General features: G+C 38.6%; 2 protein-coding genes across 5 annotated transcripts in view; both read left to right on the plus strand.

Annotated features, from left to right (window-relative positions):
* RASA2 (RAS p21 protein activator 2) overlaps positions 1-16060 on the plus strand; it is a 137123-nt gene that overhangs the window by 108924 nt on the left and 12139 nt on the right. The window contains exons 17-20 of one of the 4 annotated variants that reach the window (XM_044251497.1): positions 43-120; positions 7843-7916; positions 8446-8555; positions 10943-10954. In XM_044251497.1, coding sequence (XP_044107432.1) covers positions 43-120; positions 7843-7916; positions 8446-8555; positions 10943-10954 — 274 coding nt within the window. The remainder of the gene's footprint in view (positions 1-42; positions 121-7842; positions 7917-8445; positions 8556-10942; positions 10955-16060) is intronic. The other 3 variants (XM_044251498.1, XM_044251499.1, XM_044251501.1) reach the window with 3 other exon arrangements.
* LOC122908553 (TRAF-type zinc finger domain-containing protein 1-like) lies at positions 4662-6682 on the plus strand. Its single transcript, XM_044251502.1, has one exon. It carries the CDS (start codon positions 4720-4722, stop codon positions 6469-6471), a length of 1752 nt encoding a protein of 583 aa, XP_044107437.1. The 5' UTR covers positions 4662-4719; the 3' UTR covers positions 6472-6682.

Genomic DNA, 16060 nt, shown 5'->3' on the forward strand with positions numbered 1-16060 from the left:
AACATATATAAATTCTGTGTGGGTTTTTTTTTTTTCTCCTAGTCAAGTTTCAAAGAGACATTCATGTGTGAATTTTTCAAAATGTTTCAAGAAGAAGGATATATTATAGCAGTTAAAAAGGTATGATTGTTTTACTCTGGAAAATTAACATTTCTTATCATACAGCATTGGGGAAATGTTAGCATTTCATGTTACTCCTAGAAGTCAAGCCTCAATTTTAAAAAAGTAATGTTTAAATTGTACATCGGATACAAAGAAGCTTTTTCTTCCTTTCTTCTACCATACAAAACTGTGGGATTTTTAGCTGTGGAAATAACTAAATGTTCAACAACAGCTGCTGTTTGCCATTGTCTTAGTAACACAAGTGACAAATAGCTGGAGTAAGGGTTTCTTAACAGCAGCAGTATGGACAATTGGGTCAGATAATTTTTGATTGGGGCCCCTCACAATCAAAAATTATCCTTGTACATTATAGGATGTTTAGCAGCATCCTTGGCCTCTACCAATTAGATGCCAGTAGGATGCCTCAAGTTTTGATAACCAAAAATGTCTGTAAACACTGCCAGGTGTTCCCTGCGGAATAAAATTGTTTCTGATTAAGGACCTCTGGTCTAAGGAGGGTGAAGTCTTAGAATGATGCCTGATACGTAGTGGGTACTTGTCATAGTAAAAAAATACATGAATTATTGAATAGTTTATAAACTATATAAGCTGTAGTAGTAACTTGAGGAAAGTTACTGTAAATTAAAATGTATTGTAAATGCACAAAAGACCACAGTATATAATAGCCTAACACAAGGCCTATAACATACAAAAATTGCTGTACTTAGAAATCAGGAATGTTTTGAAAAGATCTTTAATTTCTTGTGTCTTTAATTCTGAATCATTCTAAACAAAATGTAGTTTTATTATAAAATGCTAAAATTCGTAAAGTTACTTTGAAGTACACCTAAATTTAGCTTGAAGAAATACTGTATTGTATTTTATCATGATTCTGATTTAATGAATCAAAATTAGCAAGGCCAAATTTTAAAGATTTTACTCAATTTCTGTATCATGATTGATTCACAGTTAACTGCCAAGAGTATATTTTTGTTGAAGTGTATATCTGTACTTTTTGTGTGTGTGCTTAGAATTCTTACAGGAATTCAATAAATGGAAAAGGGTGATTTTTTTTAAAAGCTGGAGCTTTTTTAAAAGCTTTTTTTAAAAGATTTTTTTTAAAAAGTTGGAATATTTTTCATCTAGAATAGTGCAATTTCAACTAAAATCTTTTTAGGCAACCAGTGAAGGCTTTTGAGGAGAAAGACTTTAAAAAGAATAGGCAAAGGAAAAGCTGCCCTTTTATTTGTAGGACATTGTTGAAACATTTGTGGGACAGTGTAGGCAGACTTTTGTTGGCAAGATTATAAGGTACTATCTTTTGTTTGAGGGTTGTTTTGCCATTTTTTTTATGACCTAGGCTATGGAAGCCGCTGATTTTTTTTTTTCCTATCAGAATGTGTAGAGTTGATAATGTCAGTGAGGAAAATACTTAAGAGTGCCAGGAGTTGAGCCTGTTCCTGATCTGTCCTGTGTCAGCTATTCACATTCTCATGGGCTATCACCATAGTACATTTCTTGTTTTAGATGTGGATCTAGACTCCTAAACTAGGATAGGATATTTTGTCCTAATCTGAGTTTCCTTTATTGTTTGCTAGCTAAGTCTGGATATGTACATTGCTAGAAACTGCAAAAGCCTATGAATTCCAGTTTCTCATTTTGTATTGGTGTACTGTTCCCATAGACTTTAGGAAGGGCAACATGGATAGTTCTATTAACAGAGTGACCATAGAATTTAGTGTCCAAACCTGGGTACTTTAAAGAGTGAAAATGAGTACTATTGATAATGTTGGGACCACAGCTATAGACAGGGATGGCCTTGAGCAAATTGGGACCTATATTCACCCTCCATAAAGTTCATCTTAATTTTTATGTTTTCTTTCCTTTTTTTTTTAAGATTTTATTTATTTATTTGACAGACAGAGATCACAAGTAGGGAGAGAGGCAGGCAGAGAGAGGGAGGAGGAAGCAGGCTCCCTGTGAGCAGAGAGCCCAATGTGGGGCTTGATCCCAGGACCCTGAGATCATGACCTGAGCCGAAGGCAGAGGCTTTAAACCACTGAGCCACCCATGCGCCCCGCTTTCTTTCACTTTATATAATTGTATTTACCCCATAGTTCCTTATAAATAAAACAGATGATAGATCCAGTAATTATAAATAAATGATAAATAATTTTCAAATAAATCAGCGCCTTCAGGCAAACACTAAGGAATAAAATATTCAAGTATGTCTCTTACCCGCCATTAGTGGGTCGTCCATCTATAAGAACTGGTCCATCCTATGTGATAGGACGCTTATTTAGTTCCTTTGTATGCTTTTAAAATATTTTTTTTTAATTAACATACAATGTATTATTTGTTTCAGGGGTACAGGTCTGTGAATCATCGGTCTTACACAGTGCACAACACTTACCATAGCACATACCCTCCCTAGCGTCCATAACCCAGCCACCCCATCCCTACACCCAGCCCCCCAGCAACCCTCAGTTTGTTTCCGGAGATTAAGAGTCTCTTATGGTTCATCTCTCTCCTGATCCCATCTTCTTTCATTTTTTTTCCCTCCTTACCCACCACAACTCCCTGCCCTGCCTCTCAAATTCCTCATATCAGAGAGATCATATGATAATTGTCTTTCTCTGATTGACTTATTTCACTTAGCATAATACCCTCTAGTTCTATCCACATGTTGCAAATGACAAGATTTCGGGGTTTTGATGGCTGCATAGTATTCCATTATGTATATATATATACCACATCCTCTTTATCCATTTATCTGTTGATGGACATCTATGTTCTTTCCATAGTTTGGCTATTACGGACATTGCTGCTATAAACATTGGGGTGCATGTGCCTCTTCAGATCACTACATTTGTATCTTTAGGGTAAATATCCAGTAGTACAACTGCTGGGTCATAGGGTAGCTTTAGTTTTGACTTTTTGAGGAACCTCTACTGATTTCCAGAGTGGCTGCACCAGTTTGCACTCCCACCAACAGTATAGGAGAGTTTCCCCTTTCTCCACATCCTTGCCAACATCTGTTGTTTCTTGTTAACTTGAGCCATTCTGACTGGCATGAGGTGGTATCACACTGTGGTTTTGATTTGTATTTCCCTGATGCTGAGTGATGTGGAGCACTTTTTCATGTGTCTTTTGGCCATCTGAATATCTTCTTTGCAGAAATGTCTGTTGGTTGTGGACTTTTTTTTTTTTTTAAGATTTTTATTTATTTATTTGGGAGAGAGAGCAAAGAGAGAGTTGGGGGAGGGGTAGAGGGAGGGAGAGAGAGAATCTTTTTCTTTTTTTTTTTTTAAAGATTTTTATTTATTTATTTGACAGACAGAGATCACAAGTAGGTAAAGAGGCAGGCAGAGAGAGAGGAGGAAGCAGGCTCCCCGCCAAGCAGAGAGCCCGATGGGGGGCTTAGTCCCAGGACTCTGGGATCATGACCCGAGTGGAAGGCAGAGGCTTTAACCCACTGAGCCACCTAGGTGCCCTGGAGAGAGAGAATCTTAAGCAGGAGTTCTGCCTCACAATTCTGAGATTATGACCTGGGCCAAAATCAAGAGTCAGGCGCTTAACTGACTCAGCCACCCAGGCGCCCCATTTAGTTCCCTTATATACCTATTCTGTATCACCACATATAATATAATGCAAAAGAAACTCTGTTCTTAATCCTTCACTTAACCAAGATTTCTTTCTTACGTGCTAGAAGGAAACATTGGAAAAAATTCTTAGTGTAGCTTCTAGTGGGCAGTCTTAAGCCAGTCTTGAGACAATATGACTCCACATGAATTCTACTTTAGATTACGTACTTGTGCCTTTGTGCCTCAGTGTCTTCGCTATTTGAATGTATTTTTTTTTTTCTTAGTCCCAAGTGGGACAACATAGAAAAGTATAAAGGAAAAAGCAAGGGCTAGACAAAGAGGCAGTTCATTTATGGGACAAAATAGAATTCCTCTCTAAGAACAAGAATTGTTCCTTGAAATACTAATTTCTCTTTCCTGTGAAGAGATAGCCATGTGCCAGGAAGCTCTTGACCAGTCAAGGTAGCATGTTCATGAAGCTAACTGCTCTTCACAGGAGTGGCTTTCCATTGCTAGAGATGGCTACTCCAAATTTTCTTGAGCCACCATCTTCCCATTCTCCCTAGGAAGTTTAAGTGGTGATTAGATTTCCACTTTCTTCCAGAGAACCCAATTACATTTCAGTCATAATCATGAAATACTATCTCTCAGGGCTGCAGTCAGTCATACATAATAGAATTCAGCAAAATCTTTTCTGTGAAAGGCCAGTGAATACATACTTTAGGCTTTTCTGGCCACATAGGGTCTTTCCCATATTCTTCTTTGTTTTTGTTCTTGCAGCCCTTTAAAAATATAAAAACTGTTCTTAACTCACAGGCCTTGCAAAAAAAGCAGGCTGCAGGTTGAATTTGGCCACTAAGCCATAATTTGGTGATTCTGACATATAATATAGGTTCACAGTCCTTTATCTAAAATCTTTGGGACCAGAAATATTTCAGAATTCAGTTTTTCAGTTTTAAAAGATAATAGGTCAGCGGCTAGCGGGTTCGCTGCAAGTCCTTGCTGTCGTCCCGGTTTTCAGAAAGAACTAAAGATGGCTGAATTTCTAGATGACCAGGACACTCAACTGTGTGACAATTGCAAAAAAGAAATTCCTGTATTTAATTTTACCATCCATGAGATCCATTGTCAAAGGAACATTGGTATGTGTCCTATCTGCAAGGAACCATTTCCCAAATCTGACATGGAGAGTCACATGGCGACAGAACATTGTCAGGTGACCTGCAAATGTAGTAAGAAGTTGGAGAAGAGGCAGTTAAAGAAGCATGAGGAGACCGAGTGTCCTCTACGGCTTGCCCTTTGCCAGCATTGTGATTTGGAACTTTCTGTTCTCAAACTGAAGGATCATGAAGATTACTGTGGTGCCCGGACGGAGTTATGTGGCAGTTGTGGGCGCAATGTCCTGGTGAAAGATCTGAAGACTCATCCTGATGTTTGTGGAAGAGATGGGGAGGAAAAGAGAGATGAAGTTGCCATGCCTCCTAATGCATATGATGAGTCCTGGGGTCAAGATGGCATCTGGATTGCATCCCAGCTCCTCAGGCAAATTGAGGCTCTGGACCCCCCTATGAGGATACCCCGAAGACCTCTGAGAGCCTTTGAATCAGACATTTTGCATAGTAGAACTTCCAACCAAAGGAACATGACAGCCCAGTTTCCAATTCAGAATAATCTGTTGGAAGAACAAGAAAGGCAGGAAAGGAATAGAATCCGACAGCCCCCAAAAGAGGGTGGTGAAGATAGTGCAAACTTGGACTTCATGTTGGCCCTAAGTCTGCAAAATGAAGGGCAGGCCCGCAGTGTGGCAGAGCCGGACTTCTGGAGGGCTGTATGTGGTACAGACCAGTCCCTTGAAGGTTCCAGTGCTCTCAATGACATGAAGGGTGCAGCTGACCAGACCATGTTGCCTTGTGAATTTTGTGAGGAGCTCTACCCACAGGAACTGCTGATTGACCATCAGACAAGCTGTAATCCTTCCTGTGCCTTACCTGCACGTAGTGTGGGCAGCACTTCCCCCAAAGGGGTGGAGGACCCTGATGTCATCTTCCAAAAGTTTTTGCAGCAGGCTGCGAGTAACCAGTTAGATTCTTTGATGGGCCTGAGCAATTCACCCCCTGTGGAGGATAGCATCATCATCCCATGTGAATTCTGTGGGGTACAGCTGGAGGAGGAGGTGCTTTTCCATCACCAGGACCAGTGTGACCAACGCCCAGCTACAGCAAACAACCATGTGACAGAGGGGATTCCTAGACAGGATTTCCAGCCTCCAGAGACCTCACCAGAGCTGCCCAAGAGGCGTGTCAGACACCAGGGAGACTTGTCTTCTGGTTACATGGATGATATCAAGCAGGAAACAGCTAAAGGGCCCACCTACCCTCTTCCCCCCAATAGACCCATTAACAATATGACAGCAACTTGTAACCGACTGTCAACATCTACATCAGGCCCCAGACCTGGGTGCCAGCCTAGCCCTCCTCGAATACTGAAGCTCAACAACTTAGACAGCCAGGATGGCCGGGCACGCAATCGAAACAGCCATAATGCAGCTATGGCCAGCGGACATGTTCCAGTGATTCACCCAGTGCGAAATCTCTACCCAGAAAACCTTGTACCCACCTTCTCTCGTGGGCCTTCAGGGAGATATGGAGTAAGTGGTAGGAGTGAAGGTGGCAGGAACTCGCGGGTCACCTCCACAGCTGCTAACTACCGAAACAGAACTGCAAAGGCAAAACCCCCCAAGCAACAAGGAGCTGGGGATGCAGAGGAGGAAGAGGAAGAAGAGTAATGGTGTCTCCAAGAACCTGCACGGTGGTTCCATCTTCTCTGCACAGCAGCACTTGCCATGGTTCAGGCCCCACCTCTTGGGCTCTGTGGGCAGGGGAGATTTTACAGATTTTAACTTTTTCTAGGTTATGGCCATTTTGTGTCTTTTGAGATTGTGCTGTGGGAGTTTGAGGGTTTGGGGGAGGGTTAGCAGGGAGGCTGTTGAGAAATGTTTCACCTTTAGCTACTACCTTTTGGTTGTGCAGGAATACGATTTATGGCCTCTCAGCCCACCAGAACTCCATCTTTGGACATACTATTGCCACTGCTTCTTGGTGCTGTGTAGTCCTGGTGGGAAGAGGAGAGAGAGAGGGTTCTGGAAACCTGGTACTCACCAGTGAAGTGATTCTTTTCTCTGTTGGGGCCTCAATTTGGGAACTTTTAGGTACCCTCTCCTGTGTACTGTCCCTCCCCACTCTAGAATTTGGGCCTCTTGTGTGTATGGAGGCACTCTGGTAAAGTGTTCAGGCCAGTTGCAATATATGTTAGGAACAAAGCTTTGGAGATGATTGGAGCTAGAGGTGAGTGCTCTAGAGGCTTTGTTTTAATCTGCTTCTTTGGCATTTGGTGTAACTGCCTTCTGTTTCTGGTGGGGAGCATGGCTCCTTTGTCTCTACTGTCTTCTGATGGAGAAGGCTGGGGACTCCCTGTTGCCACCAGAGCCATGCTGGGCTCTGCTTGGATCAGGACTGAGGCCCAAGTTCATGGCTTGCTCTGAAAACCAAGTATCAGAGCCCCCATCCCCTCTTTTTATTTCACTACTACTACTACTACTACTACTACTACTACTACTACTACTAACATACTTGTAATAGAAATAAAGTTTGTACTTGGAGTTCAAAAAAAAAAAAAAAAAAAGATAATAGGTCTGTGCTATTATACCTATTACACCCCCATGGGGCCCGAGGTAACACACCATAATCAAACACAGAATACAATGTATAAATATTCACACTAAGTAAGATAAATACAGACTATAGATAGCCTTTGATAGTTCAAATTAAGTTGTGCCCCCAGATGAGTTTACTGTCAATCAAAAAGCAAAACAACTCTTTTTATTCAGAACTTTATAGATTTCAGAATGGTAGTTTAAGGACTGTAGATTGAGCTATTTTTTAGGGAAACATATTCTGGGTTTTAAGGGACTTGAGAATAAATTCTTTAGAACACCTATCCAGTGTGTAATTTAGAACTTCCTCTACAATTAAATATGTGTATTGCTTTATAAGTTATAATTATATGTATTCTTTAAAGAACTTTATATATTGAAGATAAACTGAATTTTTGATGTATGTTATCACAAAGTGTAATTTTTGCCCATTTCTCTATTTAGTTCTTGGATGAAATTTCATCTACTGAAACTAAAGAATCCAGTGGTACGAGTGAGCCTGTGCACCTGAAAGAAGGGTAATTTAATGAATTTAGAGATTAAAGTCATGTCAGTATAGATGTTATGTGAGTACAAAAAGCATGGGTCTGGAAGTGAAGAAATCTGGGTTTGTTCTGTATTAGAACTGCTTAAGTAACATCCATTAGGTAGGTCACACTGTCGTATGAACTTTATGCCATGTGGAAATGATTCCTTGTTCATGCGGTCCTGGAGTAGTTTTGTAACTGTAATGAGATTATGGATATTAGAATACTTTGAAAAAGTAACAGCACTCTTCAGTCTTGAAGCAGTGTTATCATTGGAAGTTAAAGGGGAACTTTAGTTAAAGTTTGGTCCTTTCAGTTCTGAATAGCACAATTATAAGTATTAAATTAAGACTTTATTCCCTTAGCATGACCAAAATAAATACAGAAGTTATAGATAACAAAGACATTTTCATATACTTAATATGATCTTTCATGGCCTTTCATGTCAAAGAACAGTTTTTGTTGTGGATGAACTATTTTAATATTTGTAACTAAATTTTCCTATCTGTTGTTTTGGCAGTGAGATGTATAAAAGAGCTCAGGGAAGAACTCGGATTGGGAAAAAGAATTTCAAGAAACGGTGGTTCTGCTTAACAAGCAGAGAGCTCACCTACCACAAACAGCCAGGTAGTTGTGTTTATGCTTTATTTTGGGGCTTTTTCCTTGTTTTCGGTGAAGATGGCTTTTTTTTTTTTTTTTTTTTTTTTTTTTTTTTTTGCTGCTTAGTATAACTCTGGCCAAGCTTTTCACTAATAATTACTGCAGTGTATAGTTTCTCACAGTGATGCACACACATTAAGGATGCAGTAAATACCTGGCAGGCAACACCATGTAAATTCCATTTTTTTCCCCTCACACATGCTCTGTTTTCTAAAAAATCCTTGGTAAATTCCAGTTACCTAGAACTTGGGAGTTTCTTTTAATTCTCAGAGCCAAATTGGTAAGAATCCGTATCTAATAAATTAGAGTATTTCAGTGATTTGCTGGATAGCATCAGCTAAAAATTCCCATAGTCATACCATAGATTTTGATTCCTATATAATTATCAGATTCGTTCTAGACTGTTGGCCAGCTTGAAGCTTCAAGCTTCCAGCTTGAAGACAGCTGTCTTCAAGATGGAAATTTTAATGATTTGCCTCCTGAGAAAGCACAGGGGTTTGTTCAGATGAAGAAAGCCATCTTCCTACAGTGTGATTTGAGGGATTTAGAAAGGCACATTTTGTCCCTCAGTGGGCTGACACGCTGCTTAAAATGCCCATATTTTAAGTTTATTCCTTTGGAGTAAAGCATGATCCACAGAAGGCCATTAGCTCCTTCTGGTATCTTAATAAGAATATAATAACTACATCATGAATCACATTTAGTAGAATCCCTTACATTCACAATGATCAGGACACAAAGATGTTCCCTTAAAGCAAAAATCATTTAAAAACAGACAAAAAGTTATATATGTATCTTAAATATTTATATATTTATTTACTAAATCTTTTGATAGAGAATCAAGATCTTTTCTTTGAATATGGATCTATCAGTTGGATTTATTACCCTTTGTCTTTCTTGTGCAAATATACCCATAATGCATCAATTTTCTGGTTGATTTCTCCAAAGTGAATCTAGAACTTAAATACTTGAAAAGCAATTCCAGAATCCAACTAGATTTCATGGTAGTCACCCCTAAACTTTTATAGATGTCTCACCCCCATATAAATCAACTTTATTTATATGGGTATGAATCTCCTCTTTTGAAGCTTCTCAAAACACTCACCTGATTTTCAGATAAATAGTAAACCTCTTAATAGGGGGCATTTATTTTGTCACTTTACATATATTTAAATAAGTTATTATAACATGGAAAAATTGCATAAATAGGTTTGGAACAAACCCAGTGGAGTTGGTAAACAAAACAAGCCTGGCCAACGGAAACAGAAGGAGGCAGGCTTAACAGATAGAAGCCTAGTAACCACAAGCATTCTGCATCCCATGAGCATCATTTGTTATGTTTTACAGTGTACATGGAGAGCCTCAGTTAATCCATTAGCTCTGTTAGGTAAAGATCTGCTAAAGAGAGCTTCTGCTGTAAATTCTGAAATGATAGCAGACACCAGCTATTGTATTGGGTACTTTCAAGAGAATGTAGATTCAACTAAGTAGAATGTTTCAGTGGACATTTTTGAAGAAGAGTAGAGTAAGAAGAAAAATTGTTTCATAATTCTTTATTATGGCTCTACCAAAATGACTGCATATAGCCAAGTGTATTAGTAAGATATAAGAAATCAAAGTAATTTTATTTTTAGGCATCCAGATAATTTGTTATGTAGTCAGATGACAAAAGAATATAAGCTACATACTTCACCTTCCAGGCAAGCATTTTTTAAGCTAAATATATTTTGAGTATTGTAGAAGTCATAGCTTATATTGAACACTATATAAATGCTTTCACATATATAGCAGCTTTAAAAAAGTAGCTGTCATAATATACTAATTATGTTTACATTCATAGTACCTTGAAATAAAATATAAGTTAGTCATTCTCCATGAATAAATTAGCTGATTTTTCTCATTTAAAGTATTTTCTAATCCAAACTAGTATTCTAAATTCTTTTTTGGCTTTAGAATCAGAATCAAGAATCAGGTGATAGCTCAGGCCTTTTTCCTCCAGAAAAGTGTACATACAAACTAGACACAAAATTTTGCATATAATTTCAGTGAGTTTGTAGATCCAAAGTTCTTCAGTGGTTTTTAAGAACCTCTGTTTTAGCTAGTGATCTTATGAGAATAAAATTCTATAGAGTGATTAGACTGCTCTAAGTATAAAAAAGGCACATTAGAAATTACATTGTTTTCAGGCCTTAAGGAATTTAACCTACTGGAATGACATTGGAGGAATAAGCTCTATTATATGAAGTTTCAGGATTACTTATCAAAGCCTACAGTTTTAAGCATCCATGGTTTTTGTTTTAACTATTTTGATGGATTTTTCCAAAATGTATTACATGCTTCCCTGCCTTCTAAAAAAGAATTCATTGAACGTAAGTTACCATTTTCTAGATGACTTGGGGTTGTCATTGATAATATTACTTATTATGTAGTGCTTTGGTTTAGTGGTGTTTTCAGGGCTGCTTATGGGTATGTGCAGCTGTTTACTCCCCAGCTAAATGCCTTGGACTGCTGTGCTTTTATGTTCCTGTGTTTGCTTTATACAGTTTTTCTCTATCCCCTTTATATTCAGGCTGTTACTTTAAATTTCTTGTGCTGTCAGCGAACCATAATGTAACATCTCACACCCACCTTCATCACCCAGCTCAGTTTTTTACTAAAATACACTGTGAATGAGGATACAGGTATTGTGTTTGTTAAAATTGTACATTAAGATGCTCTTATGTAAGACTTAAGGACTTTCCTCTATGGAGGAAATGCATGGGCTTTGGATTCTCTGTTTAAGCTAAGCAGATGTTTTGCTTACTTCCTGTTTCCTTGCTGTTTCTGGATAACCAAGACTCCTAGTTAAATCTCTTGCTACATTTGCTTTGGTATCTGAAAGCATGTCTCCCAGATTTTCTATAAATGGCTCTAAACCATTGGGTCTTTCGCTCTGCCTCTTACTGGACACTAGTATTCTGAATCAAGAGGCACCCTTCATGTTCTGGATCTTTTTTAAAGATAGTACTCAGGTGTTTTGCTAAAGGATCAGATACCAAGAGTGAGAGAAAGACAAGGCAAGGGTAACTCCAAGGATTTGAGCTTACACGACTACAGTGTTGAAGTTGCCTTTTTGAAAACAGACCCATGCGTTCTCTATAGTGAAGGAACTTGTTTAGCCATAACCCAGAGATTTGGTGGGTTTGGTTCCAGACCATAGCAGTAAAGGTAATTAACAGTAAGGTGAATCAAATGAATTTTTTGGCTTCCCGGTGTGTATAAAGGTTCTCTTTATGCTCTACTGCTATCTATTAAGTGTGCAATAGCATTATGTCTAAAAAAGACAATGTACATACCTTAACTTAAAATACTTTATTGCTGGGGCGCCTGGGTGGCTCAGTGGTTTAAGCCTCTGCCTTCGGCTCAGGTCATGATCTCAGGGTCCTGGGATCGAGCCCCACATTGGGCTCTCTGCTCAGCGGGGATCCTGCTTCTCCCCCTCTCTCTCTGCCTGCCTTCTGCCTACTTGTGATCTCTGTCTACCAAATAAATAAATAAAAATCATTAAAAAAATAAAATAAAATACATTATTGCTAAAAATAAATGAACGATCTTCTGAGTTATCAGCAAGTTGTAATCTTTTTGCTGGTGGAGGGTCTTGTTATTTGGCTGCTGGCTACTCAGGGTGGTGATTGCTGAAGGTTGGGTAGCTGTGGCAATTTCATAAAATAAGACAACTGTGAAATTTGCCACATCAATGACTCTTCTTTCATGAATGATTTTTCAAGAGCATGTGATGCTCTTTGATAGCATTTTACAGACAGTAGAACTTCTTTCAAAATTGGAGTCATTCCTCTCAAACTCTTCCATTGCTTTATCAATTAAGTTTAGGTAATATTCTAAGTCTTGTTTATCATTTCACCAGTCTTCACAGCATCTTCACAAGAATAGATTCCATTTCAAGAAGCTACTTTATTTGCTCATCCGTAATAAGACTCCTCATCCGTTGAAGTTTTATCTTGAAATTACAGCAGGTCAGTCAAATCTGCAGGCTCCACTTCTAACTCTAGTTCTCATATTCCTTCCAGCACATCTGTAGTTACTTCCTGCATTGAGGTCTTAAACCTTTCAAAGTTGTCAGTGAGGGCTGGAATCACCTTTCTTCCAAACTCCTGTTAATGTTGATATTTTGACCTCTTCTTACAAATCACAAATGTTCTTAATGGCATCTAGAATGGTAAATCCTTTCCAGAAGGTTACAATTTATGTTGCTCAGATCCATCAGAGGAACCACCATCTGTGGCAGCCATAGCCTTAAGAAATGTTAAGTATTAAGACTTAAAAGTCAGAATTACTCCTTGATCCATGGGCTACAGAATGGAGTTGTATTAGCAGACATGAAATTAATCTCATTGTATATCCTCAGCAGAGCACTTGGGTGACCAGGTGCATTGTTAGGAGCCTTAATATTTTGAAAGGAATGTCTTTACCTGAGCAGTAAGTCTGAAATATATGCTATACTATGTTGTAAACAGATGTGCTATCATCCAGGCTTTGTTCTAGTTAGCACAGGCAGAGTAGATTCAGCATGATTTTTAAGGGCCCTAAGATTTTTAGAATGGTAAATAAGCATTGGCTTCAATTTAAAGTCAGCTACATTTGTTCCTAACAAGAGAGCCTGTCCTTTGAGACTTTGAAGCCTTGAAGCCAGGTATTGACTTCTTTCTAGCTGTGAAAGTCCTAGATGACATCTTCTTGCAATGTACATGGAATATCTGTTGTTTAGTCTTGCCACCTTTATCAGTTATCTTAGCTAGATCTTCTGAATAACTTGCTGCAACTTCTACATCAGCACTTGCTGCTTCACTCTGTACTTTTGTGTTACGGAGACAGCTTCTTTCCTTCTTTTTCTGCTAGCTGCAAACTTTTCTCATGCAGCCTAGCTTTCGGCGTATCTTGGCTTTTAGCATTCCTTCCTCACTAAGCTTAGTAATTTCTAGCTTTTGATTTAAAGTGAGATGTACAACTCTCCCTTTGACTTGAACACTTTGCCACTTCCAGTCGGCAACGGGAGAAGAATTGGCACAAACAAGCCAGCTGCAAGAGACTGGGAGCAGGGGACAACAGTCAAAAAGACTGCTGCCACGAGCAACTCCACAGTCTCACTTTTATTGGATAGAAACAATAGCCAACAGAAGGACCGATGAAGGTCAAACGTTAGTCACACATCTTGAGGACAAGTAGGAAGGAGGATAAAGTTTATAGTTAACCAAGCACATTCAAAGGACTCATCTAAAAAACAAGTTCTGCTCTGAGCGAGCCAGGCATCCCCAGCTGCCCAGCTTCACTGTCGTGTATTGTCCTTCTCCCAAGACCTGTTGCCAGTATATGTTTTTCTTAAGGCCATATCTAAATGTGCTTGGCAACTAGTAAAATCCTCCAGGGGTTATAGTTTAAGTAACAAATTGTTCCAAGGGGCATTGCTTTATCAATTAAGTTTAGATAATATTCTAAGTCTTTGTTTATCATTTCACCAGTCTTCACAGCGTCTTCACAAGAATTGATTCCATTGTAGGGTTATTAATTAACCTGATTACAGTATTGTGTCTCAGAGAACAGGAGGACCAAGGAGTAGGGAGACACATGGGAGAATGGCTCGTTGGTGGAACATTCAGAACACGCATAACATTTATCAGTTAGGTTTGCTGTCTTATATGGGCATAGTCCAAGGCAATAGAAGAATTACAATAGTAATATAAAAGATCACTGATTACCATAACAAATATAATAATAACGGGAAAGTTTGAAATATTAGGAGAATTACCAAAATGTGACACAGACACGAAAAGAGCAAATGCTGTTGGAAAAATGGTACCAGTAGACTTGCTTGATGCAGGATTGCCACAGACCTTCAATTTATAAAAACCACAGTATCTGTGAAGTGCAATAAAGCAACACACAATAAAATGAAATATGTTGGTATTAAACTAGTTCTTTCATAGAAAACAGTTAACTTGGAAGAATATAAAAGACAACTCTGAAGGATTTGACCCTCAAAAATGGGAAACATGTTGGAATATATTACTATATACCTTTTCTCTCTCTGAGGCACTCCTACCATCTCACAGTGTGAGATGGCTGAAATTCAAGGAGGAAGCCACAGTTTTACTGGCTTGAGGTGTTAGAAGATATAGTTCAAGGCTGCCAGAGGAGGTGGAAATTGAGGAAAAAGAGGATGAGCCTTCCAATCTGTATATGAACTCCCCAGAAATCCTTGGCTGACTTCTTCAACTGCTTATGCAAGGGAATTTCAAAGAAGCTGCTGAAAAGCAGTAACAGGAAGGATTTTAAATGGTGAACAGAAATTTCAGTTTCTTTTCTACCCAGAAGAAACATTTTGGAATTTTAGAAGGGCTTAATGAACACACTGGGGTTTTCATTGAAATAGCAAAAAGGCAGTGGCTCAGCAGTAAAGGCTGTTCTAAGATTAAGAATAAAGTATAAAGCCAGGTCTCAGAGTGACCAATTAATATGACTGTTTAAGGTAAGGTAACTGAATCCAGGCTCTACATAATGTCATTTATTATGTCCAGTAAACAATGAAACATTAACAAGTTTGAGCAGAAACAATAAAACAAGACACATAGTCAAGAGAAAAAGTAGTCAGTAGAAGTAGACCCCTATGTAATTTTCATGTTGGAATTGCAGACATGAATTTTAAAGGTATTACAAGTACTTCAGGCACTTAATGTTACAAACAGTCCTGAGTAAAGAAGGATTTCAGTAAAAGAAACATTAGAAACTATCAGAAAGGATGAATACCCAACTTTTGTAGCAACATGGATGGGACTGGAAGAGATTATGCTGAGTGAAATAAGTCAAGGAGAGAGAGTAAATTATCATATGGTTTCACTTATTTGTGGAGCATAACAAATAACATAGAGGACAAGGGGAGTTAGAGAGGAGAAGGGAGTTGGGGGAAATTGGAAGGGGAGGTGAACCATGAGAGACTCTGAAAAACAATCTGAGGGGTTTGAAGTGGCGGGGGTAGGAGGTTGGGGGAACCAAGTGGTGGGTATTAGAGAGGGCACGGATTGCATGGAGCACTGGGTGTGGTGCAAAAACAAGGAATACTGTTATGCTGAAAAAAAAAAACCTATTAAAAGGAATCAAATGGAAATCTAGAAGTGCAGTATTTCAATTGAAATATTAAAGAGAAGTTCAGGGAACTTGAATGTAGATTAGTAGAAATTATCCAGTCTGGAAACACAGAGAAAAAAGATGGAGAGAAAAAAAAAGAAAAAGGAAAAAAACAATAGAACCTCAGTGGCTTTTGGAACAATATCAGACAGTCTAACATGGTTGGTGTCAGAAGGAGAGTAGAGAAAGCAGAAAAAATACTTAAATAATGGCCTCAAATGTGGTGAAAAGCATTATTTTACAGATCTAAGAAGGTCAGGGAACTCCAATTGTGATAAATACAATGAAAATCACAC

The sequence above is a fragment of the Neovison vison genome, chromosome 6 (assembly GCF_020171115.1).
Source record: "Neovison vison isolate M4711 chromosome 6, ASM_NN_V1, whole genome shotgun sequence".
NCBI classification, from domain to species: Eukaryota; Metazoa; Chordata; class Mammalia; order Carnivora; family Mustelidae; genus Neogale; species Neogale vison.

Coding starts and splice junctions, on each gene's coding strand:
- LOC122908553 (XM_044251502.1), top strand. CDS start 4,720: ATGGCTGAATTTCTAGATGACCAGGACACTCAACTGTGTGACAATTGC.